This window comes from Kickxella alabastrina (genome assembly GCF_025024165.1).
Source record: "Kickxella alabastrina strain RSA 675 chromosome Unknown BX661scaffold_13, whole genome shotgun sequence".
Taxonomy (NCBI): Eukaryota; Fungi; Kickxellomycota; class Kickxellomycetes; order Kickxellales; family Kickxellaceae; genus Kickxella; species Kickxella alabastrina.
This window is the reverse complement of record NW_026251484.1, coordinates 562,954-588,290: the sequence shown is the minus strand read 5'-3', so window position 1 is coordinate 588,290 and position 25,337 is coordinate 562,954. Positions and strand designations below refer to the sequence as shown.

General features: G+C 42.9%; 12 protein-coding genes across 12 annotated transcripts; 7 read left to right on the top strand and 5 right to left on the bottom strand.

Moving 5' to 3' along the window:
* Positions 1 to 553: 553 nt before the first annotated feature.
* Positions 554 to 1,308, bottom strand: BX661DRAFT_31232 (lipin, N-terminal conserved region-domain-containing protein). Its single transcript, XM_051539059.1, has one exon. It carries the CDS (start codon positions 1,076 to 1,078, stop codon positions 635 to 637), a length of 444 nt encoding a protein of 147 aa, XP_051391352.1. The 5' UTR covers positions 1,079 to 1,308; the 3' UTR covers positions 554 to 634.
* A 3,526-nt stretch (positions 1,309 to 4,834) lies between these two features.
* On the top strand, positions 4,835 to 6,363 carry BX661DRAFT_31179 (uncharacterized protein). Its single transcript, XM_051539057.1, has one exon. The coding sequence runs from the start codon at positions 4,959 to 4,961 to the stop codon at positions 6,210 to 6,212; it is 1,254 nt and encodes a 417-aa protein (XP_051391351.1). The 5' UTR covers positions 4,835 to 4,958; the 3' UTR covers positions 6,213 to 6,363.
* A 151-nt stretch (positions 6,364 to 6,514) lies between these two features.
* On the bottom strand, positions 6,515 to 7,174 carry BX661DRAFT_198863 (emp24/gp25L/p24 family/GOLD-domain-containing protein; the record flags this gene model as incomplete). Its single annotated transcript, XM_051538271.1, has 1 exon — positions 6,515 to 7,174. One exon carries the CDS (start codon positions 7,172 to 7,174, stop codon positions 6,515 to 6,517), a length of 660 nt encoding a protein of 219 aa, XP_051391350.1.
* A 963-nt stretch (positions 7,175 to 8,137) lies between these two features.
* Positions 8,138 to 8,477, top strand: BX661DRAFT_224990 (uncharacterized protein; the record flags this gene model as incomplete). Its single annotated transcript, XM_051538927.1, has 2 exons — positions 8,138 to 8,298; positions 8,323 to 8,477. Coding segments are annotated over 2 exons (219 nt in total), but the record flags the coding sequence as incomplete, so codon positions are not given.
* Positions 8,478 to 9,297: 820 nt separating this feature from the next.
* Positions 9,298 to 10,844, top strand: BX661DRAFT_183613 (glycosyl hydrolase family 61-domain-containing protein). The gene has a single exon (XM_051536273.1). It carries the CDS (start codon positions 9,636 to 9,638, stop codon positions 10,671 to 10,673), a length of 1,038 nt encoding a protein of 345 aa, XP_051391348.1. The 5' UTR covers positions 9,298 to 9,635; the 3' UTR covers positions 10,674 to 10,844.
* A 1,617-nt stretch (positions 10,845 to 12,461) lies between these two features.
* On the top strand, positions 12,462 to 13,467 carry BX661DRAFT_205857 (uncharacterized protein; the record flags this gene model as incomplete). Its single annotated transcript, XM_051538603.1, has 2 exons — positions 12,462 to 12,672; positions 13,181 to 13,467. 2 exons carry the CDS (start codon positions 12,462 to 12,464, stop codon positions 13,291 to 13,293), a joined length of 324 nt encoding a protein of 107 aa, XP_051391347.1. The 3' UTR covers positions 13,294 to 13,467.
* A 1,293-nt stretch (positions 13,468 to 14,760) lies between these two features.
* BX661DRAFT_31157 (glycosyl hydrolase family 61-domain-containing protein) lies at positions 14,761 to 16,147 on the top strand. The gene has a single exon (XM_051539056.1). The coding sequence runs from the start codon at positions 14,963 to 14,965 to the stop codon at positions 15,872 to 15,874; it is 912 nt and encodes a 303-aa protein (XP_051391346.1). The 5' UTR covers positions 14,761 to 14,962; the 3' UTR covers positions 15,875 to 16,147.
* Positions 16,148 to 18,131: 1,984 nt separating this feature from the next.
* On the top strand, positions 18,132 to 18,848 carry BX661DRAFT_129981 (glycoside hydrolase; the record flags this gene model as incomplete). The annotated part of the gene is made up of 1 exon (XM_051532539.1): positions 18,132 to 18,848. A coding segment is annotated over one exon (717 nt), but the record flags the coding sequence as incomplete, so codon positions are not given.
* Positions 18,849 to 19,593: 745 nt separating this feature from the next.
* Positions 19,594 to 20,894, top strand: BX661DRAFT_183609 (uncharacterized protein). The gene has a single exon (XM_051536272.1). It carries the CDS (start codon positions 19,743 to 19,745, stop codon positions 20,868 to 20,870), a length of 1,128 nt encoding a protein of 375 aa, XP_051391344.1. The 5' UTR covers positions 19,594 to 19,742; the 3' UTR covers positions 20,871 to 20,894.
* Positions 20,895 to 20,977: 83 nt separating this feature from the next.
* On the bottom strand, positions 20,978 to 21,672 carry BX661DRAFT_183607 (uncharacterized protein). The gene has a single exon (XM_051536271.1). It carries the CDS (start codon positions 21,518 to 21,520, stop codon positions 21,038 to 21,040), a length of 483 nt encoding a protein of 160 aa, XP_051391343.1. The 5' UTR covers positions 21,521 to 21,672; the 3' UTR covers positions 20,978 to 21,037.
* A 201-nt stretch (positions 21,673 to 21,873) lies between these two features.
* On the bottom strand, positions 21,874 to 23,527 carry BX661DRAFT_183606 (uncharacterized protein). The gene is made up of 2 exons (XM_051536270.1): positions 23,082 to 23,527; positions 21,874 to 23,009 (listed from the first exon to the last, which is right to left on the bottom strand). The coding sequence occupies exons 1-2, from the start codon at positions 23,263 to 23,265 to the stop codon at positions 21,952 to 21,954; spliced, it is 1,242 nt and encodes a 413-aa protein (XP_051391342.1). The 5' UTR covers positions 23,266 to 23,527; the 3' UTR covers positions 21,874 to 21,951.
* A 264-nt stretch (positions 23,528 to 23,791) lies between these two features.
* Positions 23,792 to 25,315, bottom strand: BX661DRAFT_171513 (uncharacterized protein; the record flags this gene model as incomplete). Its single annotated transcript, XM_051533710.1, has 1 exon — positions 23,792 to 25,315. The coding sequence occupies one exon, from the start codon at positions 25,313 to 25,315 to the stop codon at positions 23,792 to 23,794; it is 1,524 nt and encodes a 507-aa protein (XP_051391341.1).
* Positions 25,316 to 25,337: the final 22 nt, after the last annotated feature.

Genomic DNA, 25,337 nt, shown 5'->3' with positions numbered 1-25,337 from the left:
ATCCAGCGCCAGCGCCAGCGTCGGTGTTGGTGTTGGTGTTGTTGCTCTGGGAGCGCAGCCGGCTGGCAAAAAACTGCCGATCGCTGCTCCTGCGCCCTCCCGTGGCCGCAGGGGAAGAGAGATCGAGCTGGTGCAGAATGCGTTCGCTCGGCCTATTGCTGCCAATGGGCAGGGCCATGTCATCGTTGAAGGCCACGGCGGATGCGTCCGGCTGCCCCTGCATGAGCGGCTTGTGTTGGCTCCAGTGTTTGTGCAGCCCGATGTTACTTTCATTGTCGCTGTGCGCGCGGTCTGTGTCGAGATTGGATATCCGAGATCTGGTGTTGACCATGACATCGTCGCTGCTGCTGCTGCTGTTGGCGTTGGCGTTGGCGTTGCTGCTGCCTTCGGGCTCCGATTCGGGGTCGGATTCTGAGCCGTGCGCACTGGGAGCACTCACGTATCCGTCTACGTGTCATAAATCCAACAGGTAAGCAAACAAAAAAGAAGAAAGCAATGCATCGGTTGATTAGTCTGCAATGCTCGACTCGTTGCGCGACCAAATAACCAAATAAGCAAATAATCAAGCAAGCTTCGCAGCGCTAGCTCTCCTTTCTTTCTCTGCATTTGCAAAATTAAAAATAAGACATTGCCATCACTGCATCGAATCGAATCGCATCGCATCACACCTATTTATTGCTTGCTTACCTTTGTTAAGCTGGTCGGCAGCGTTGTTAGCGCCAAGATCGAGGAAATCGGGGTCATCCCCAATCCTGTACGACAGAGAAGGCGACGCCACAGGCGAAGTGACAAACTGGCTCGGCACATCGCTCTCCGTTTCCAAAACAAAAAAGCCCTCACCAGAGTCACCGACCTTCATGTAAAACTCGGCCGGCTTGTCATTCACAATAACCTGAACAGCCTTGTCCGACGGACGGAGGAGCTGCAATTTGCCGAAGCGCACGTGAAAGGGCGAGCAGCTGAAATTCCCGTCCTTATCTTCCACCACTACCACGTCGATGGCGCCGCTGAGTGTCGCTGGGTTGAGCTCCTTGTACAGTTGGCTGACTGTCGAGAAGACTTTGCCGACATACTGCATAATAAGAGTGGGCGAAGGAGCGTGCGTTTGTGTAATGAGGATGTCTTTGCGTGTAAATATAAAAATTAATAGTAGCAGTAGCAGAAGAAGTAGTAATTAAAGGTTGAATTTGGTGTTGAATTTAGAAATCTACTTTTGGATACGAAAAATAAATATAATGATAGAAAAAGTAGAGAAAGAAAAGAATAAAGAGGATAAAAAGGATAAAAAGAATAAAAAATAAAAAGGGCGGGGGAATGACGAAATACAGCGATTGAGTTGTTGAGTGGGCGAGGCGGGTCAATAGGCGGCGGGACGAGGTATTGAAAATATTGAAAAATGGTGCTGAAAAGGATAATACAATTTGCCTTCCTTGCTATTCCCCCTTGGATTCGGACGTCGGGTCACTACTATTCATCCACCGACGCCGCCTGCTGTCCACTTCAAGTGCGATGCAGTAAATCGCAGTGCACTTTGCTCCAGTCAACCCGGTGTGTGGGGTGGCAGCTGCAGTGCCGCTGCCAGTGTGGCTAGGCGCCTGGATTTTAATTACAATGCATAGTATACGTCACGCATGAGTGGGATTGAAAAATAATCAAGTTTTAATATTAATTTATTTCCTAATTGTTTTGCTTGCTTCTTTGCAAGACTGCCAGTGCTTCGTCTGCGTCTGCGTCTGCTGCGGCCACCAGTCAATATGCCCACACTATATACTTTTGTTTGTTTGTTTTATTTATCTATTAATTCACATATTAATTCGTGTATCCTGTTCAGCAGGTCTCTATATTTGTTTTGTTTGCAACTGCTCCTTTTTACTTTGGCTACTCACATGCACTTTACACAATTATTCCGCTTCCTGGACTTCATGCTCAATTAGAGAAAAAGGTATTGCTAATAGCGATTAATTGCTTGACCAGCCAAAGCAAGTATGCATCAGAAATACTTATAAATGTGCAGGATATTTTCGCCGCTCACTTTTCTTTATTTTTTTCTGCTTCAATTCAGTTTTTTCTAGTTTTTATAACTTTATATTGCAAATTTTTTGTATCGTGCTGCACCCTTATTCACAAGTACTCATAGTTTAACAAAGTTTAAGTATTTATACCATGTATAATTTGACCACATAACCATCACCTTTTACCAGAAAAAAGAGCAGTTCTTTAATGCTCGCAACATCAATAGTGCAGTTTCTGCAAGCAACACAACAAAAGGCAAACTAAAAAAAAAAAAAAAAAAAAAAAAAAAAAAAAAAAAAAAAAAAAAAAAAAAAAACAACAAACAAAAGACAAAACCTACGGAAATCGTGGAAAAGTAAATGTTATTGTAGTGGTTGATGAAGAATTTTCCTTTATCCCATCTCCAAAAAACTCAAGGTCGGCGATGCAATTAAAAAATAAAAAACTTTTTGTAAAAATGTATCATTTGAAGACATGAAGCGCGCTAAAACTGACGAAAAAATAGATCCCAAAACGTCTATGAGTATTTTTAATCATTCTGATGTTAAAATTGTTGGCAAGTCAGTAGCCCCATTGAAGACCCTCATGCACAACAAAGCTGCGGCATATCTAAAAGCGCTTAAAGGGGGCTCTGATAACACTATTCGGGTCGCTAATAGAAAAACACCATTATCTTAATACTATAGTTTTTGCATTCTATTTTGGCCATTAAGTAAAATATATCACTAACATCGTCTGCTTCAATGCCTGCTCAGTTTGAAGGGGGGACTTGTTTTATGACCCGGCTACTCCTAATTACACCCCCATTCTTTTTACACTGTACTATTAAAAGAGGGCTTTTTATTATATTATTTGTATGCATTGTAATGAACACCTGTTTGCAATACTTACAATTGGTGTATCGAATTTTCTCACAACCAATTTCCCGCATCCAGATGGCTACAACTTTCCGTTGCATTCTTTGGAGTATTCAGATTACTATATATAACAAGCTATGCGCAATGGAAACAATAAAATAAAACATTGTTGTATTGCTTTTTATTTTTATTTTATTTACTAACTAATAAAATACATTAACTGTTTGTCTTTCCATGCTCTGCACCAAGCACACGTGTCCTACTCTGCCCAATACCAGTACCAAGCACTCTGTCTTGGTTTGCGTTTGCTACAATGACAAAGTAGGTAAGCCCCCTATCTGGATACAATGTTCTGATAAAACCACAATAGAAGAACTACTGTCAATGTTCTTTGTGTTTTCAAGTCCAACAAATACCTAGGAATATCTTTAATCGACGCCAAAGACAAAAAATTAGAAAACAAATCGACACTTGAAAGGTTTGTAGGCTCCGAATACATACATATTACTATCCCCAATAATGTTACTGTTAAAACCCCAAGATTCTGCGCCAATAATGTTACTGTTAAAACCCCAAGATTCTGCCGCCAATAATGTTACTGTTGAAACCCCAAGATTCTGCGCCCAATAAAGCAATTAAAATTCGGAAACCAAAATCTCCACCAGGTTTGTGGGTCCACCCGGCTTTATTGCAACCAATGCGTACCGAGTATACTACTTTATCGTTGTGAATTGATTAACTAGTCCTGACTGTTTAGCCAAAACGCACAATCATTTATAAGTTGCACAATGACCCAGCATGGTTATATGTTTTTACTTGATTTTTTTTAATACATATTACCTTTATTCAATACACTTTTATACATACTTTACACACTTCACGTTACCAGAACGTCTTCCCAGAATTCAACAGCGTAATTATTTAATTACTTGATTTTTGATTGGTTATATTTGAGAGTACTGTTTCCAAGTTACATGTTTATTTTTGCAAGTATTTTACACTGGAATAGAGCGCTAAAAATAAATTAAAATACACGACAATAGTGTTGCACAGACTGAAGACATAAAAGTAGATGTTGGGGTCGAGAATCGCGAAACGGGCTTCCACCTGCGTGCCGATTGATAGGACGCTAATTGGATCATGCAGGCGTAAATTAGGGAGGCATTACATTGATGCCCAAACATGCTCCCCATTCTGCAATGCACACGCATGAGCGTACACGCACGAAAACCACAACATTGACTTGCCAAGATACCGGTCTGCTCGCAGAAGATCCAGTTCTCACCAACGGAGCGCACAATTGGCAATGTGCACAACAAAGGCGACAAGACACATATATAAGATGAGGCCGGCCCTAGCAGTATTTTAGAAACATTAGTAATAAAACCTTTTATAAAAGCACCCCTACCTTTTAACACTGGGCAACTAGTGCTCCTCACACCCCCTTCTTACTATAACAATAGGAATACCGAAATAAAAGTAAAAAATGTTTTTTCACATCACACCTTTTTATTTTTACAATAGACAAAAGAAAAGTACAAGAACACTATGGTGCATGCCAAAGTACACCACGTATTTTATTTTTATAAAAAAACGGTGAGTAGATTCGCTTTAACAATAATCCGGGGTGTTTTTTTATTTATACACAAGTGCAGCCGTAAATAAAAACAATGGAGTAGAAACACGGTTTTTCAAATGAATAAATAGCGCTTTTCTATTTTTATAATATTTCTTTCTTTTTAGCCAAATTGGAGTATTTCTTTCACATGAATTCTTTGGAAGTAGTTTATGTGACCTGTAGACTGAATAAGCACACTAACACTTTATTTTTTATTTTACAAAAGAAAAATGAAAAAAGTGAAATGTGCCAATGAAATAATATCAAGAGGTACAAGGAAATATTTTTTAAAAAAATTTCAACTCTGACATGCAAAGAAAAAAGTGATACAAATTAATTATATAAAGCCCTGGTACCTCCAAAATAATATTAGTTAAATTATTATTTCCTCTATTTTTGATACCCTACTCATTTTGTTATTTTTTTCTTGGCTTTATTTTTTATTTATATATTTATTTTCGCACACAAATATGACTGTCAAGCGCGCACACACTGTTAATGAATACATATTTGCAGATCCCGTTATTGAAGTAACCAAATGTGCACCATATGCCTTTGCGGCGACCGGTGTACTGAAAAGCAACACAACAGCATCAATGGTGGCATCGGAATGGTCGACAATAAGCAATATGCTGTTCTACAGGGCAATTGCTAAGCTTACCAGATTTCAGGACAACAACCCATACAATGAATATCAATCTCTCGAGTCAAGTGACATTGATGCAATGGTCAGCGAACACAATGTAAGCAGCAAGCATAATTACGCATATACCGCGTTTGTCTCGGCGGCGACAACAACAACACCAAATAACAATTCAAACCGTATTTCCAATTTTCCAGCACACAAGCACAAGGCGTTGGCCTCATTGCGTTTCTTACAAACCGCATGTGGCAATGTCTTCACGCTGCATCAAATCAATAGCAAAGTCGCATACGCAAAGCGTTTCATTACAAATGCATTCATTTCGCTTTATGCGACTGGATACTTTGCAGACAACCAAGAGGAGCCGTTGCCAATTTCAAACGACCCCAATGCGGGCAGTCAGACCAACAAGATTAAAGGTATGAATTGCACTAATGTCAACCCCGAGAACCAGCAGGCTACCGAATCGCTTATTAGATATATGTTGGACAAGTCCTCGCTGACGGCGCCCTTCATCAAACCCAAAGACATTTCTATACTGAGAACGTATTCAGAGATCGACATGTGGATGCGCGCGATGATCGAGTTCCACAGCGCCAAGATGACCGCGTTTCTGGACTCGTGCGCCCACAACCTTGCCAACAGGTGTATAATCGAGACTCGTTTAAATTTAAGCAAACTCGAGTCGCCCATCTGCAAAGCCAAACCTATTGACAGGAAACACACTGTGGAGGCATTGAACAAGCTTCTGGATGGCATCAAATATATGTCTAACAGCATTAAAAACTCGACTCTGGACAGTGTAAATTCGCTTGGCTCTGCCTCTTCATATGAACTGACCAACGGCATTAATGATATGCCGGACAGCGCAATCATGCAGCCCCATAAAAGACGCAGGCAGCAGCTACCTAGCCCGTTGTTGCCCAACACCCTAACCGAAGCACTGGCTTGCAACCCGGCTCCGCCATGCGCCTATTCGCTGTTTTCGGCTGATTTGATGTCAGTCTTTTACATCGTGCCCGTGTCCAAAGCCGCCAAACTCGATGCTATGAGGCTGCTGCTTGGGCTGGGCAGAGCGTGACTGACCCGCATATTGTTCACCTATTATTCCACTGTCGCGTCGTGGCTGGCCCCACTGGCAGCCCTGCTTAATTGGTTGTGTTGTGCACCCTGGTTCTTCAATAGCGTGTATTTCTACGTGCATTCCTTCTTTCGTCGGCAGAGCTCTCACGCGTATGGACCGGGGCCTACCACGCACTCTCGAAGCGCTCGCCTGTAAACATTCTTGTTCAAACGCCTTTTTCAAACACTTGTCGAAATAAAACAAAAACGATACTGAAAAGGCCAAATAATTAGAAGAGAAAAACAGAACTGCAAAACGACCTAGACGAGCTTCTTGGCCTCGAAGAAGCGGCGCAAGTGGTGCAGCTGCCAGTAGCTGACGGCGCCAACAATACTCAGCTGAATGAAAGCCCAATAAATGACACGCTTCTTGATCGACGACGTCGCAGCGTCAAACTCAAGCTCGCGCTCCCTCTGGTACTTCTGCTCCAGCTTGATCTCCTCCAACTGCGAATTGAGGATCTTAATCTTATCCGCAATACTCTTGATTTTCTCCACCGCCTCGCGGCCACCATCATCAGGCTCTCCAACATCAATGTCCAGCGTAAACCTGACCACTGACGATGACATCCAGCCGCCGCTAGACTGCGCCCCATGCGCTTGCACGCAGATCGTGTGCTCGCCAGGGTTGCCTGCGCTGAAAGAGAACTTGCCCTGGTGGCCGCCCTTCTGGTTCATCACGCGGTGAGCTGCCTCGTTGTCGTCCGCTGTCATTGATACGGTGATCCCTGGGTTCTCGACGTACCGCTTGTCTGCCTCGCGCCACTCCTCGGCCTTGTAGTGGCCCGTGATGAGAACGCCCTTGGGCAGCTCCTCTAAGAAGCACTCCTGCTCGCCGTCGCGCAGGTAGAAATGCAAGCCATTGGCCACATTGGCCGCGGCCATCAGCAATGCGACAAGGGTTGCTGGGCGGAAAAGCATCGTTTTGAAGATAAATAAAACTTGTTTATATAATTTTTTGCGAAAGTGTGAGAAAAGTGAATTTGTAAAAAAAAAAAGGATGAGAAAGCAGGATAGCAATGCAGAAGTATAAGAAGAAAAATAAAAATAAAGACACGAACTGCCACTGCCCGCTGCTGTCAAATTGCTGTCGAATAGGGTTGGGAAAGAGGGCGAAGAGGAAGAAAAATATAAATTGAGTTTCAATATTAACAATGGAGGGCCATTTGAATTTCGAATTCGTTTTGGTTCATTGTAATATTATCCGCTTTGGCTTGAAATTTAAAACCTGACTTTCCACGATACGCCATCACTATGTTCATTTTAAGCACCAACAGCATGAAAATGGCTCAGACCTTGCTGGTATGCAGTGATTGGGTGTTTTCTACGCATATCGACTCGACTCGGCTTTATTTGATTAAGTTTGACTCGATTTCGAGTCGACATGGGTGTGTACTATTGAATGATTTATGTGGCGTTCCTGCGATTTCAAGCCACTTGCATTGTATACTGATACTGTGTCCTTGATAGGACAATAATAAAATAGAACAATTGTTGATTGTAGCAATGGTACGCTAACACATTGTCCTTTTACCAATAAATACCTGCGCTGATGGTGTTGCCGTTGTAGTAGCAGCCCCAATTTCATATAAAACCCCCCTTCCAAAGCCAAAGTGGGAAATTATCTGCATTTTCATTATCAATATTTTTTTACCAATATGAACAACATTGTCTCTATTTTCTGTCTCGTCTTGCCAACTGCAACCCATGCCGTCTTTGCGACCGACGAATACCCGTACTCCGGCTAGCGCAGCGGCGTTGACCCCTGGAATTCCTACAAATGCCAGTGCGCGAGCTTTGTCGCCTGGCGCATCAACAGAAACCCCCAAATCAAATTCCACAACCAACACAAGGCCACTCAATGGGGGCAATGCCAACAGCTAGGACGAGGCTGCATGTAAGACCGATGTTAAAATCGATAAGCAGCCGGCTGTCGGTGCTGTTGCCCAGACCAGTGACGGAGAGACCGGACATGTGGCTTGGGTGACAAAGGCTTCTGGTAATCAGGTTACTGTTGAGGAGTACAATTGGGACGTTGATGAGGGGTACAATTGGGACGTTAATGAGGGGTATGCCACACGCAGCGTGTCAAATTCAGAGTTTGAATATTACATCCATCTCAAATAATCAGTGAATTATCATTTGTTTTTAAAAACAAGCCACGCGCTACTTTATAAAATGACCCATTAATTGAATCTGCGAGGCTGTATTTGCAATTTTAAAGAAACAAGAATTGGAAAATAAAACAACTCAATCTTTTTTAAATGCCGCTATGAGTGACCTTGTAAAAAAATTCCTTTTTTATTGTTATCAACTTGACTAAAAATAACTAAAAGAAATTCACTTGTAGGGCAAACATGTGGTTGAAGCACAAATCCCTTCTTTGCGCAACAAAAAACATAAAAAAACAACCTCGATGATACTGATGGCTGCATTTCAATCGAGTAAAAAGAAAACCCCAAAATTTCGTACAAAGAAAAAATACAAGGATGATTATTTCGTGTTTTGTTATTATTTTATCTCTTTTTGATGCTCATCCATTAATCCGCATTTGCCTTTTTATTTGGACATCAAGATACAACCATGCGTTTGTCATCTTTGAATTGGAAAGCCTAATGCAGGAGAAAAATGAGCGACTAAAAAAATCCGGCCGGAATATAAAAAAAGTAAACTTTTTGAACCGGATTTTTTTACATTTCATTATACTTGAGAAATGCATGACTGAGGGGTATTTTTGCCTTGTTTTGTTTTGTTTAGCATAAATGCTACAAAGAAAAAACCCGTGCGGTTATTTTTTTTGGTTTTTTTAGCTGTTGCCGCGAGGTGGGTTTCTTATAATGTTTTTTTTATCTAGCCGATCACAATCGGTCCAATATTGTTGTTGGCACTTGATAGTCGACACTTGCAAGGTTGACCGCAATAAAGCTTTGACGCGGGACCACCACGTGCAAGAAAATATCTTGTTGTGGAATAACTGTTTATCTTATTGGGAAGCAAAAGTATTTGCTTTTTTCATGGCTGAGATGGCAAAACAGTACAATAAAGATATTTGGCTTCAATGTGTATTTCAAATTGGATATATAAGCTGGTCGTCTGGCATGCAAAAATAATTTATAAGATTCGTTGTAGATCTCTTCCATCCTCAGTTTCCTCAAGCCCTTTCTTCCTCTTTTCACCTTACGCTTGCCTACTCCCTCAGCCGCAAACCTTGTACTAAATAAGCTAGTCTTTTTAGTACCCTTCGTTCAATTTAGTCACACTCTACTGGCACTATCCCCCCGCTTCCTTGTTGCTATTGAATTTTTTTATATACTTTTTTAATTGGCCGGTCCTTTTAAATATTCACATTTAAAAAACTCAATTTTCCGTTTCCAACATTGCAATGAAGACGACCTTTACTTTCTCCTCCGCCCTTGCTCTTTTTGCCGGCCTGGCCTCAGTAGCCAACGCGCACACGTACCTTAGCAAGCTCAACATTGCTGGTACACAATACGACGAGGGTGTTTGCATTCGCCCCTACCCGTCCAACCGCAACTTCCCAGTCAAGGATCCCTCATCCTCCGACATGACCTGCGGTGTCGGCGGTCTTTCAAGCACAGCTGCTAAAACCTGCCCTGTCGCTGCCGGCTCCAAGATCACCGTTGAGTGGCACCATGACAACGCATCTGACTCTGATGATGTTATTGATATTACCCACCTGGGCCCCTGCCTCGTGTACATGGCACCCCTGTCGAGCAACGGCAAGGGCGACGTGTGGTTCAAGGTTTTCGAGGATGGCTATGATGCCTCTAGCAATCAGTGGTGCGTCAACAAAATCCGCGCCAACCACGGCAAACTCGACATTACTATCCCGTCAGACATCAAGGCCGGCGACTACCTCTTGCGCACTGAAGTCATTGCTCTGCACGAGTCCGACACTGACTATGCAAGCAACTCTGCACGTGGAACTCAGTACTACCCCAACTGCGCCCAGGTTTCGGTCACAGGTTCTGGAGCTGCTGTTCCCGTGGGTCATGCTATTCCGGGCATTTACAAGACCAACAGTCCTGGCATTATTTTTGACCTGTACAGCTCCTACAATAGCTACCCGATTCCTGGCCCCGCTGTCTATGTTGCTGGCTCTGCTGCCCCTGCTCCTGTTGTCAGCTCTTCATCTGCAACCGAGTACACGACCACAACCGCTGCTGCTGCCACCACTACCGCTGCTACAACCACGTCTAGCTCAATTGAGAGCTACTCTGCTGCCACCTCTACTACTGTGACCAGTGCTGTCCAGAGCTATGCCACAACCTCTACCACTGAGTCTAGCTCTGTTGAAATATACCCAACCACCACTACTCAGACACCCGCTGCTTCCATCTCGAGCGCACCTGGCTCGCACCACTCAACGGTCACCGTCTATGTTAACAAGTGCCACTAATTTTACAGCAGCAAAATAAAAATTGGTTTTATAAATTGATACGTTTACTTATAGTTTCCTTTTACCCTTGGAATAAATGCAATCAATTACTTTCATTTCAGCAGGCCCTAAAAGTTTCCAACCCCTACTAGATTTATTTTCTCTTAAATAAAACCAATTCTTTGTTTTCCATTACGCTCACACTGCGCCACACAAATCATAGTTCTATTGCATGTGCACCGCTACTATTTTTGTCTCTACTCCATCGTTCATCCAAATTCCTTAATGCAAAATGACCACTAAAATAACAGAAAATTTTCTTAACATTTTTTTTGCTTTTACTATTAAAAAGAATACACCACGTTCCCTGTATTACTATTGAATTCTGGGAGAGACGTTCTGTGAACATGTCAAGATAAAATAATATGTATAAAAAGTGTATTGAATATATAAGTGCTATGCACTGGAAAAAGATGAACATATTACTTTGTTTGGTCACTGTGTGCCATTGATGATTGTATGTTTGGCTGAAGTAGCCAGGACTGGTTAATCAGTTGATGTTCATCAACCAATAATTACTGCACATTGCTAAAAATGCATGTCGAATGACTAGAATATTTGCAAAGAATGTGGTTTACATATCTTCAATTTAAGCTCAAATTAGCAGCCTGAGTATCAAACCTCAATTTTTATACTTTAGGCCTGGTAAATTAAAAACATAAATTTACAATAATAAAACTTGACATTTTTTTATATCTGGCACCTTTTTCATTTTTTCTACTGTCGAGTGTATTTTATTGCAATAATTTAAAAAAAAATTATTTGTTGCTTTGAGACACTAAGGTTTGGCCTTTTTACTTTTCTTTACAAAGTGGAAAGGGGTGAGCCAAATACAAAGTATCTATTCCTTATTGGTCTTGTGACAAACAATTGTATGAATGTAGCGTTTTTGTCTTTGTATATTCTGCCTTTATATATGCACACGTGTAGCATCTGCTGCTAAATAAGCAGCGTTGAGCAGCCCAAGGATATAAAAGTGGATGTTGAGGTTGAGAGCCGTGAAATGAGTTTCCATCAACATGCCGATTGACAGAGCATAGATGGTACCATGCAGGATCAAATCAGGGGACATAATACTGATGCCCTGATATGCCTCCTATTTTACAACGTACACGCATAAATGCGCATGTGCAAAGACCATAACATTGACTTGCCAAGACACCAGTCTGTCTGTAGAAGAACCAGTTCTCACCAACAGAGTGCACAACTGGCGAAATGTACAACAAAGGGAGCGAGATACATATATAAGATGAGACCAGCCCTAGTTCTACTTTTGACTCCTTTGATAATAAAAACTATAACAAAACCCAAGCATGCTTTTAACACTAGGCAACTAGTGCTCCACTCAAATCACGTCACCTTTAACACTAGACGGCTAATGCTCTCCCCAAATCACAACAGCAGAAAAGTTATCAGCATGTACATATTATTGAATGAATTTATATTAGGATGATTATATAAATTGTTTTATAAAAATGGACAGAGCTTGCAGCTATATATTTAAATTAAACGTCTACCAATACAGTTTAAAAATATTTTTTAATTTTCAACCCTCATTCGCTTTTATTTTATTTTATTTTTATATTCTAAAAGTTTTTATTATTATTATTTTATTGTATTCTGCACTCATCCTCACTTCTGTCATGCCACATGCCCCTCGTTATAATACTTATTAAGTTGGCAGGACCTACTTAGTATGTATTATTTATTCTAACAAGGCGAAGCTCCAAGTCCTACCATTTCACTACAATGAAATTCAAACTCGGTTTTGCATCTGCTCTTGTGCTTGTTTCCAGCCTGACGTCAATGACCAGCGCGCACACATTCCTGCGCACCCTTACTATTGATGGCAAGCAAACAGAGGTTGGCCAGTGTATTGAGCCCTACCATGGCCCTGACAAAACTAGTGGAGTCAAGGACTCTGCGTCCGACGATATAACCTGCAGTATTCCCGGCTCAAGTAAAGACGCCGACCTCTGCCCCGTTAAAGCTGGTTCTAAAATAAGAGTTGTTTAGAAACTATGATGAGGATGAGGTTGATGCTCCAGAGAATATGGCCATTGAAGAAAGCCACCAAGGCCCGTGCTTTGTATTTATGGCGCCCTTGGAATCTAATGGCAAGGGTGACGTGTGGTTTAAAATCTTTGAAGACGGGTACAGCTCTGGTCTATGGTGCGTCAACAAGATTTGCAAGGCAAGAGGAAAGCTTTAAATCACCATTCCTGAAGACATCCTGCCTAGCGACTATTTGCTGCGCACTGAAATTACTGATCTACAGGATACTGAGGTCCAGTATACCAAAGGTGGAAAAAGGGCGCTCAATATTTTGTTAATTGTGCTCATCTTACTGTTTCTGGTTCTGGAACCGCTGTACCTCAAGGCTAAACTATTCTGGGAATTTACAAGGCGAGCGGCAAAGCTGTGTTTTTATTTAGATAAAAACGATGCTACTAAGTACGTGACACCAGGCCCCGCACTTTATATTCTCGGCTCTTACAGTGCTGAAAAAGCCGTTGACCATAATACTTCTGCCACTAATAATGCTAAATCTGTAGAACTTAATGATGAGTCCAGCCCGTAAAGTGTTGAAAAGGTGGGGAAATCTAGCAGCAGTGGTAAACCCCATGATTGTAACAAGAAGCCCCGTCGCCGTAGATGATTAGCGAGCCCCTATTGTATGAATACGTATATTCATTTAAATAATAAGAGGTTTATAACTTGCAGCAACCGATGTGTAAAAAATGATTGAAGTTATAATCATTAACCATCTGTTTTTGAGTGGATATCATTGAAAGCCACTGCGAACACCAAATCTTTTTCTTGTTCAAATAAAATATAATTTATGCAAAATCGAGTTTTTTGTAGAGTGCTTAAAAATATAATATTTTTTACTCTGTTTACAGGTTGAAAATTTATTTATACCTTACCCTGTTAGCTGTCTGTCTTGTTTTTTTACTGACCCCTATTTGGCCAGATTTGCAACAAGACAGACAGCTACCAGTAAACACTGTTATAATAAAAAAGTATATACCAAAGGCAAACTATGATAAGCGCGCGACATCTGCTGTGCCGCACAAATGTACAAAAATATTAAAAGAACCAGCAATAGCAAAACAAATGCTATTTTGATACACCTTGAAATTGCATCAATTTCTAGTATCATCAAGATCTGGCAAAAACAGGTTCAATCATGAACGCCACGTGGCTTTGCAATCGATGTGATTGGTTCAGGGCGTCGGGTGACACCCTACATCAGTGTGATGCGTCTATGTGTCTGCGGGTCTCATCCCGGGTCTCATCCTGGGTCGCTACCCTGAATCCCTCCCCCCCTGTGGAGTTCTCAAACAAAAAACAAAAACAAAGCAGTGGCAACTTATGCTTTAGCTTGTTATGTTTGATATATATACTGTAATAGCATTGCAAATATTTATTTGCCAACACAATTGGCTTTACAACAAATATATTGTGTTTGCAAGCACAAACCCTGCGCAAAATATTTTTGATAACACATGCGCAGCAACAATTTTTGCCCTTGTCGCTATTCCCTTGTTTGTGTATTGTAATTGTGAAAAATGCTGTTATAAAACATAAACTCTGTAAAAGATAGAATTGATAAAATGTGACAATTAGGTTTTAAAAGATGCACATTGAATAATATGTATACGTGTACACAATTTGCCAGCAATTTGCTGCTAAATAAATAATAAAATTTTAACCATAGTCATTTTTTTTCTAGCGCCATTTTTTTATCTAACTGTTGGGAGTGTTTTTTTACAATAATTTAAAAATATAACAAAAATAAATTCCTTTTATTTTCGCAAAACAATGTGCTTTTGGCACGCTCTCATGACAGTTAATTGTATAAAAGCGATAAGGAGTACTTTTTTTATAAAATGAGCTTTGTATGTACGCATGTTAACAACTGTCATTTAATAAAGCAAATTTTAAAAAAATTATACTTTGTTGGATGGACGAGTAAATAAACGAAGGTGTAGATGGATGGATGGGTGGACGAGGACATTAATTGTTTAAAATGGTTAACTGCCGACACATTTTTGTAATAAAATAAAATAAAATTGCAATTGCAATCTCCGCCCTCCAATTTTTATTATTTTATTATTCTACACCCATCCTCAACTTATTTGTGCCACATACTTCTCGTTATAATATTTATTTAGTTGGCAGGACCTACTTAGTACGTATTATTCATTCTAACAAATTGAATTTCCAAGTCCTACTATTTCACTGCAATGAAATTCAAACTCGGTTTTGCATCTGCTCTTGTGCTTGTTTCCAGCCTGGCGTCAATGGCCAGCGCGCACACATTCCTGCGCACCCTTACTATTGATGGCAAGCAAACAGAGGTTGGCCAGTGTATTGAGCCCTACCATGGCCCTGACAAAACTAGTGGAGTCAAGGACCCCGCGTCCGACGATATGACATGTGGTTTCCCTGGCTCTAGCAAAGACGCTGACCTCTGCCCCGTTGAAGCTGGCTCTGAAATTAGAGCAGAGTTTAGAAACTACGATACTGAGGAAGAAGCTGATGGAAAATTCAACATGGCCATCGATGAGAGCCACCAAGGACCTTGCTTTGCATACATGGCACCCTTGGAGTCTGGTGGCAAGGGCGACGTGTGGTTCAAGATTTTTGAAGACGGGTACAGCTCCGGTTCATGGTGTGTCAACAAGATTCGTTTCTCTATGGGTTTTATGAACATTACCATTCCTAAGGATATTCTCCCTGGCGACTATTTGCTGCGCACGGAGGTTATTGGGCTGCAAGAAGCCATGTACGAGTACGAAGCGGGCCAGAAAAAGGGAGCTCAATATTTCATTAATTGTGCCCATATCACCGTTTCTGGTTCTGGAACCGCTGAACCTGACGGCTATGCTATTCCGGGAATTTACAAGCAGGATGAGCCGAGTATTCTCTTTGATCTGGATAAAGATGATGCTACTAAGTACGTGACACCAGGTCCCCCGCTTTATGTTCCCGGCTCTTCCAGTGCTGAAAAAGCCGTTGACCAAAATACGTCTGCCACTAATAATGCTAAAGCTGTAGAACATAATGAGCCCAGCTCGTCAAGTGTTGAAAACAGTGAAATCTCTAGTAGCACTAGTAAACCCCGTGATTGCAAAAAGAAGCGCCGCCGCAGATGATTATTTTATTTTCAATACATTTTCTACAATATATATAACTATGCGAAAACAAGTCATATAATACAGTTCAAAAACAATGTTTTCTACTTGAATTTTCTTATTTTTTGCATTTGCCAATTTGAAACTATTAATTGATAGTAAGCAACTGACTAACTAATTTTAGCTGCTTAGCCAGACGAACACTCAATTAATAGTTACACAATGACACACATTATATAGTTGTACTTTCTCACCTCTTCACTACAAATACTTATATTTAATACATATTTACGCATAGTATTTATCGATTCACATTCACAGGACTCTTAAATTTCAACAGGAATGTTGCAATAGTTATGCAAAGCGACAAAAGTTTACAAACGACAGCAGAAGTCCACTTTTGAAACACCAGCTGTTACGCTTATCAATGTTGGCCGTAAATACTTCGAGTACACTATGTATATTTATTACTACCAGGCAGCCTAAAACTGAATTTAAAGACGCTCAGACTTTTTTCAGTATATTACGCAAAATAAGTTTTAAGCCAGGTATCATGGCAAAGAGGGTTTAGACAGATGAGGTCAGATCCAGCCTCAGCAGTGCATAACATATCACGGCATACAAGGACAAATAATAACTGAACACCGTTGATAAGTTGTCCATTTCGTTTGCAGCAGTCATTTTTCTACACGCGCCCGATTGAAACAAACGCAAATTCGTGGTTGCCGGCTGCACGGACAATTGCTTGTTTTTCTGGGCAACAGGCGAGATTATGGTCATAGCTGCTGTCGTTGTCATCATGCCTGTAGCCACCCTCACACAGGCTACATACGCACTCGCTCTCACATGACCCTGGCCTGGACCCTCCTTGACTAACACAATGTCCAGTACTCGTACAAGTGGAACAAGCAGATAAGTCCCAAACTAAAAAGTATTAAATGCTGGCGTACACTTGCACAAATCCTGCTGGTCATCACGTATTTTTCAGCGAGAGCAAACGTACCACTACTTCTCTACAAACTGCAAGTACACTACATCGTCCACATTGCACAAGCGGTTAGCTGACGAGACACCTTCCTGTCATTTCTTGCAGCCAAGACTCGCATACTGCAGCGGCACATCCTATTGCAAGACGGGCAAAATAACTGTTGGCACCTGGACAGACTTCTCTAAAACATACTGCTCTACAACTCAATTACCCTGCTTGCCACTGCCCAATATTCTTACCTCTTCTGATGGCTTAACTGTTGGTGTGAGGCGGGAGTCACTAGTGGAAATTTTTGTGCAAATGCTGATAAAAATATTATCACATGTATTACTTTTTTATTTTTTTATTTTTTACTCTATTCCACCAATTGTGAAACACTAGTGATTAATGAGGGTATATTATTTTTAAATTAGCAGTCCATATATTGCCTCATTTTTCCATTGATTACCAATAGAGTATTAACTGCGCTGTCCTTTGTTGTATATGGTGGAAATTTTTGTTTGTCAACCAATATGTATATGTACATATTTTTTGCACGCAATCTATTGCCAAATAACAGACCTCGCTTTCAAACCACTCATTTTTTATTTTTGGTCAGCAGATTCTCAGTTTACATTTCAAATTTGAAAGTTGTCATTTTTCTATGGAGTTGCTTTTGTCGCTTTGTACATCATGAGGGTGGCTTTTACATTTATTTTAAACTAAAACGAGGTGGCCATTTTAACGTGTTAATGCTTGGCATTTTGGCTTCATGCAAGACACACTAATAATAGTGCGTAGAAAACCTAGCTTCATTACGCACGCATGTCATTTAATTATGTAAAACAAAAGGGTAATTAAGAAGAAATTAGCGAGTGCTCATGCTTTCAGCAGCTCCTTATTAATAAGACATGGACTGTGCAAAGCATGCTCAACGCTAGACAAAAATGAAGGAATGAATGAAAGTATGTACATATATACAGCTAGAAAAAGAATGGACAGACGAGGAAAGCTACTAAATATTTAAACTGGTCAAGTGCCGACAGTTTGTTAATGCTGTATATTATTTTCATTGCTTGTTATTACTATTCCAGTTTATTCATTCTAAATAACTAGTATTTATTCTTATTATTTTATTGTATTCTGCACTCATCCTCAACTTATTTGCCTCACATACTCCTCGTTATAATATTTATTTAGTTGGCAGGACCTACTTAGTACGTATTATTCATTCTAACAAGTTGAATTTCCAAGTCCTACTATTTCACTGCAATGAAATTCAAACTCGGTTTTGCATCTGCTCTTGTGCTTGTTTCCAGCCTGGCGTCAATGGCCAGCGCGCACACATTCCTGCGCACCCTTACTATTGATGGCAAGCAAACAGAGGTTGGCCAGTGTATTGAGCCCTACCATGGCCCTGACAAAACTAGTGGAGTCAAGGACCCCGCGTCCGACGATATGACATGTGGTTTCCCTGGCTCTAGCAAAGACGCTGACCTCTGCCCCGTTGAAGCTGGCTCTGAAATTAGAGCAGAGTTTAGAAACTACGATACTGAGGAAGAAGCTGATGGAAAATTCAACATGGCCATCGATAAGAGCCACCAAGGGCCTTGCTTTGCATACATGGCATCCTTGGAGTCTGGTGGTAAGGGCGACGTGTGGTTCAAGATTTTTGAAGACGGGTACAGCTCCGGTTCATGGTGTGTCAACAAGATTCGTTTCTCTGTGGGTTTTATGAACATTACCATTCCTAAGGATATTCTCCCTGGTGACTATTTGCTGCGCACGGAGGTTATTGGGCTGCAAGAAGCCATGTACGAGTACGAAGCGGGCCAGAAAAAGGGAGCTCAATATTTCATTAATTGTGCCCATATCACCGTTTCTGGTTCTGGAACCGCTGAACCTGACGGCTATGCTATTCCGGGAATTTACAAGCAGGATGAGCCGAGTATTCTCTTCGATATGGATAAAGACGATGCTACTAAGTACGTGATACCAGGCCCTGCACTTTATATTCCCGGCTCTTCCAGTGTTGAAAAGGCATTGAATCAGCTTCCGTTGCTGCCTCTGCCTCTGCATCCAATGTGCTGGGTGCTATGAAAGAGCAAACTGTTAGCAATGATTGTAAAAATAAGCGCCGCCGTTGTAGAAGAGCAGAAGGGGTTACTGAATGAACTCAACCATAATAAACAAGTATTTTATTTATAGTGAAGAATAACATTGTATTGCAAATATTATTAAAGTTTAATAAAATTGTAAGCCAACTATTTCCAACACTAGTCGAGTGCTTTGCATTTGCATTTTTAAACTGAAAATACATTGGTCGAATGGCTGAACTAGTGTTGTTAATTATTCTTAAGTGTAATTATTTTACAGTTACATTTTGAGAACTAATTTGTATTACATTAGAAGCGCGGCTTATAATGACTAGTAATTTTGTCGTATTTATAGATCCTGATAGTATAAATGTAATAGGTGCACGACCCCCACTTGAAGAGGTGTAAGTAAAACTCATGTGATAGTAAGAAAATTTTAATTGGTCATAAATGAAATATTGAATCCAGCTAAGCAATTGGCCACACCTCACTTTTTTGACTGTGGGCGACGAATCAAATACCAGTCCTATAAAATATTTACACTCACCAATCCGAATGTAAATATGGTGTCCTTAATTAGGAATGTTCCGCTCAAATCGTTAAAATTTATACCTTAATATTTTCATTTTATGAGTGGTTGCTTGCCAGCAGAGCGGTACCGGCTTGTTTCAAGAAAACTTTTTTCAATCATTTTTTTGCACGAAAACTTTTTTTCACACCTTCATTTGTCTTTTTTTTAAAAACACTGGTCTTAGTTTTTTATTTTAGTATTTCTTTGCTTGTTTTATCATTAATTAAAATTGCAGTTGGCTTTATCGTTTGGCAAATGGTTGCTATCCGCAGACGGTTCACAATTGCAGCGCAACTTGTTTTGCTTCTGGCCATATGCCTGACCGCCATGGGAGCAGCAGAGGCACTTGCTACTGACAATGCCAAGGATGCGTCTCTTCGTAAGCAGCCCAGACAGCTTACCATTACCTGGACGCAACAGCTCGGCAACTCGGCCTTGCCAACTACCTTCAGGGACAGCAATGGCAATATTCGTCCTATCATCACGCTGCCGGTTATCACTCTGGCTTTTTCATCAAAGGAATCGGATACCGGCAGCGTCACTGGCGAGCTGACCCCCAGCAAGACAATGCAGACGCAAGAGACGGATCAATTCCCGACTACTCTATCAACCACAGATGACGCTGAAGGGGAGACTACACCCACTACAGCTACTTTGCTCGACCAGACCAGCGATACCACAGAGACTATTGAAGCCACTGAAACAATTGATACCACTACCACGGAGACCCAGGAAGAGGATGCCTCTACTTCACCAACAACCGACACGGGCACCGAAACGGATAATACAGACTCTCAGCCCACTGAGCTGACGACTGTGGAGGAAACCGACACGCGTACTTCTGCTATAGACTCAGCCACCACGAGAAGCACTACTGAAGATAGGTCACGCACAAACGATAGCCTCCAAACCACAACCAGCAACAGCTCTGATGGCAGTAACAGCAGCCAGCAGAGCACTAAATCCTCGCGCAAATTGTCCGGCGGCGCCATAGCCGGCATCGTCATCGGCGTCGTAGCGTTCGTGGTCATTGTAATTGCAGTGGTGCTGTTCTTCTACTATAATCGCAGGAAGAACAAACGACTGAGCAACCAGCTAGAATTTGACCACGACTTCCCGCAGTATAACCCGTCGGCACCAATCCCATTCCCACCGGCTCCAAGGAGCCACCGTCAATCGGTTGCAGGCATTCTGCCGAACCAGATGCAGTATACTGACAGCGGGAATGACGGATACAACGTGGTGAGCGACACTTCTGTTTTGCCGGCTGCGTACAGGCTACCAGAAACACTGTCGCAGACACTGTCGCAGTCCTCCTTAAGTGATAGTTTTGTTAACAGGCGTCAGCCTCCAGTTTTCATGCGCGATTTGGATGAGTCTTGAATTACAGATTTATTAATATAAAAAGAGCGCTATGACTACACAAGACATGAAACAAATATAAGACGAAAAATATGTTTTGTATTATAGTATCACCATCAAGCTGGTTATGGTGCTGCAGCTTATGCTGGCGGTGGTGCTGCAGCTTATGCTGGCGGTGGTGCTGCAGCTTATGCTGGCGGTGGTGCTGCAGCTTCTGCTGGCGGTGGTGCTGCCGGTACCGGTTTCGGGTACAAAATGTACCCTCCGACATTAGCAACAAAGGCTACACCGCAAATAATAGAACATATAAACATGATTTTATAAACTGAAGCACTAAGAGAGATATCGTTATTATTCCTCGAACTCTGGAAAACAGGATCGCTAATGAGGAACACACCCATGGATGCAAACCAAGCGGCAAAGATTTGCATGGATGTCAATGGGTCCTTAAACGCAGGAAACCTATTTAACCCTGCTTTTTGTCCAGGAAGGCCCATTATCATGAGCACCAGTCCGATTGTGAAGGATATGAACTGGCTAGTGGCGCAGGCTGCTGCGCTGAGCTTTGGGAACACCATGCCCGAGTATATGATCATGAAGGCGTTGCTCAACATGACTCCTATACTGGCGGCTGTGCTGAACAATTGTACTGCTGTGTATATACCACTCATTGCAGTAGAAATGAATAATTTTAAGTAGTATGGAAAAAAGGAAGTATTAAAAAGATAAATAGTAAAAAAATAATTATAAAAAGTGTAAAATTAAGAAGCAAAACAATGCGTCGAATAACGTCAGCTGCAACTCTTACGCTGCAAGAAAAAGGCAACGGCAGGAAGACAAAAAAATAAATTTAAAAGGCCAAATAAAACATTACAAAAAGCAGACCTTTAAAAGGAAAATGAAGCTTTGTAGGGCAGACATGACTTTGGTTGTTTGTACAATTAAATAAAAAAATTAGCAAGAGCAAGAGCAGCGCACACAAATATATAATTGAGCGGCAATAGCGTGTTAATGGCAAACAAAATAAAAATAAAAATAAAATTCATACATTAATAAAAGTGTAAAAGTGTAAAAAAAAAGCTAACAAGTCAAATAGCGCCTTCTATTTAAACTTCCTCAACTCATCACAAGCAGGTAACTGAATAGCCTCAGCGGCCTTGAGTCGCTCCGGATTGGCGCCCATACCGAACCATCCCTGGGCCAAGTAAACCTGATTCCTCTTGTTTTCTCTTTCAGCTCGGCACTTCCGCTGCAACAGAGAAATATACTCAGCCTCGACATCCCTCTCGAACCCCCAAAGATCCCGCTGCGACTGCTTCTCGTACGCTGCAAACTCGCGTGGATTCACCCAATACACCACATTGTGACTGTTGGTCTGGCGCTGTTTCGAGAGTTGGTGCGTCTGCTCAAACGCAAAGTTTGGCGGCGAAACTATACCGAATAATGCAGGGATGATTGACGAGGAGAAGAAAAGGAGCACCAGAAGAAGGATCGGTAGGAGCTGCCTGCACGCACGCATGAACCCGTTGTCATCGTCATTAGCTTGCTGCTGCTGCTGCTGGTGCTGGTGGTGCCTGTGTCTGGGGTTGGTCCGCTGGGCGAATCGCACGTTGGGACCGAATTGCACGCCAAACTGGCCCAGATCGCCGCCGCCGAAAAACATGTTGAACAGATCTTCGGGTGAAATCTCATCATCCGAGCGACGGTAATACTGCCGCCCACCCTGCTGCATACCACTCCCGCCACCCATTGAGTTGGCATTATCGCTGGCACCAACGCCAGCACCATCGCCAAACCGATCATAATGGGTGCGCTTATTATTGTCACTCAGGATATTAAAGGCGTGTGCAACCAGCTTGAAGGCCTCATCGGCGCCCGGCGCAGTGTTCTTGTCGGGATGAAAGATCAGAGCTGATTTCCTATAAGCCTTCTTAATCTCAATTTCGGTCGCTGACCTCTCGGCCAACCCTAGTACCCGGTAATAGTCGCTTTTGGCAGCCATCACTTTTTTCACTGCCAACACTTGCTCCTGTGTGTATGCCCGGCCGGCACTGGGCTCCTCTTCTTTGGAAGCAGCTGGTTTGCGCTGACGCAGAGTTTCAGCCCTGACATCATTGGACGCCACTCCTGCTGCTGATGCTGCTGCCGCATTGCCGTTGCCGTTGCCGTTGCCGTTGCCGTTGCCGTTGCCGTTGCCGTTGCCGTTGCCGTTGCCGTTGCCGTTGCCGTTGCCGTTGCCGTTGCCGTTGCTGCTGTTGGTATTAGAGTATTGGCTTATGAGGCTTTTGCTTGTTTCTGATGGGAAAAGTGAATGTGACTTGCGTGCCAGTCGGAGTGCTCCGGCCACGTCGCCGCCCTGCCATTTCCTTTGTGCAATGTTGAGTGCCCGCTCGGCTTCATCGCGATTGCCCTCCATCTTGAATGGGTAAGTAATATAAGGAAAAAAGTGTAATTTGGTGGAAGCTAACAGCGAGTACAACTAAAGAAGAACAAAACCAAAATGAAGATTACTGTGTGAGAATAAGAGCTGAGAGAGGAAATGGCAAACTACAGAAACGCCGCTGCTTAGGAACTTTATCGTGGGCGGACGTTACTGGCTGGCTGCACAACATCCCGGTCTGGGAAATATCATCACTGCTTCAGTGTGGCTTGATCAAATCAAAAGTTAAATGTTTAATGGTAATTTAATTAGGAGAAATGAAAGAAATAGAGGAAATAGAATAAATAAATGAAACATCCGCCCAAAAGAGGTAATTGAAGACACAGAGTCCATACCTAATAAGGAGCGGTCATGAAAAAAAGAAATGAAATGAAACATAAAAGTCGTAAAAATGACAGTGGATTCTATGGTACAGAGAGTTTCTTCGCACCTATAAGCACTCCGAAAAACAGGCCCTATAGACCTTAAGTGCTTGGGGTGGTTGCGAAAAAAGGGAAGCGTTTTATATGGCTTCACCGCCAACAACAGCAGCAGACAATGGCATCTGCTGAGCAGCGCTAGAAACACCATCGACAGAGTCCGTATTTGTTGTATCAGCCGGGTTGATGCCCGTGTACTCGTGTTGCTGCTGCTGGTCATTGCCCGACCACTGTCCGACAAAGCCAGCCTTGTTATGCTCGACAGAGCCCATATCTGTGCTGTAGAATCCACCAGCAGCCATAGCCACGTTAGCAGCCATAGAGGCGGCAGCAGCCATGTCGCCACCGTCCTGCTCCCCATTGCCGCCCGAGATCATCTGGATACCGGCAGCCAAGCCGGCATTGACCAAGGAGTTTGTCAGATCGTTCTGCTCAGGCATCATGTGCGCAGCAGAAGCATGGTCATAGCCATGCATGTCGTGCTCGGACCCAGGGAACATCTGCACGTTGGACATACCGTTGACAAACGACGAATGCGACGAAACCAGCGTCTGCATTGACGATGTGCTCGGCTGCTGCCCTTGGTGCTGAGACATACCCGTGGCGAGCTCGGCGTAGGCGCGGTGCAGCTCGGGGGACTCATAGGGTGAGTCATTGAGGTACGCCGAGGAGGAGTTCATGGCGGCTCCTGACGACACATTGCGCGCAGCCATCTGCTTGCGCAGATCTGCGCCGCTGCCCATCCGCGAGGCGCTGTAGCTGCCGCTGGGCATGGTGTGAGCGCGCGGCTTGGCGCCCATCCCATTGCCGCCAATTCCAAGGCCGAGATTGTTCTTTGTCTTTTTGCGGCTGGGCGACGATCCATCAAACACTGTGTAGTCGTCGCCAAACCTCGACGTATCAGCCCTTGTGCGCTTGCTCTTCTTTGCATCGTAGTTTTGCTTTTCCTCACGATATTTAGCGCGGAAGTACTCCTTGACGTCCTCGCTCTCGGTCTTCCACCGGCTGCCTGCCTCACGCGAAATATCCGTCTGGTTAATCTCGGGCATAAGCGCGCGCAGCTCGTTGATCTTGTGGTTGCGGTACATGATGAAGGCGTTGCAGGGCTTGGATGTTTTCTCGCGTGGAAGCCCGTTGTTTGCGGCATTATGTCCGCGTGAGCCGTTTTTGCCGCCGGCCATTGCGCGCGGAAGATGTTCCGCGTGATGGGCCATGGCTTGGCCGGCAGCAGCCTCGATGCTGCTGCCGTTGGGCACGTACACTAGGCTATATCCCTGGATGTGCTCGATGAACAGGCTGCAGTCCGAGGCCATCATTTGGCGAACGTTGTGCTCGACGACCATGTTGGAGTGCGCGTCGTAGCAGAAGACAGAACTGCTGGGGTCATTGAGGACACAGGAGGAGAAGACTTGAGTGCCGGGACCGGCTGCTTGCTGCTGCTGTTGCTGCTTGGTGAAGGGGCTGCGTGCATAGTGGTTGAGCATGGACATTGAGTCGGAGCCTGGAGGTGCGTTGCCGCCGCCCATCATGTTGTTGGGGTAGCCCATTGAAGACATAGAGGAGTTGCCCAGAGGCTGGTTGGCGTACATGTAGTTGAATTCAGCCATTGTAGTTTTAAAATATAAAGTA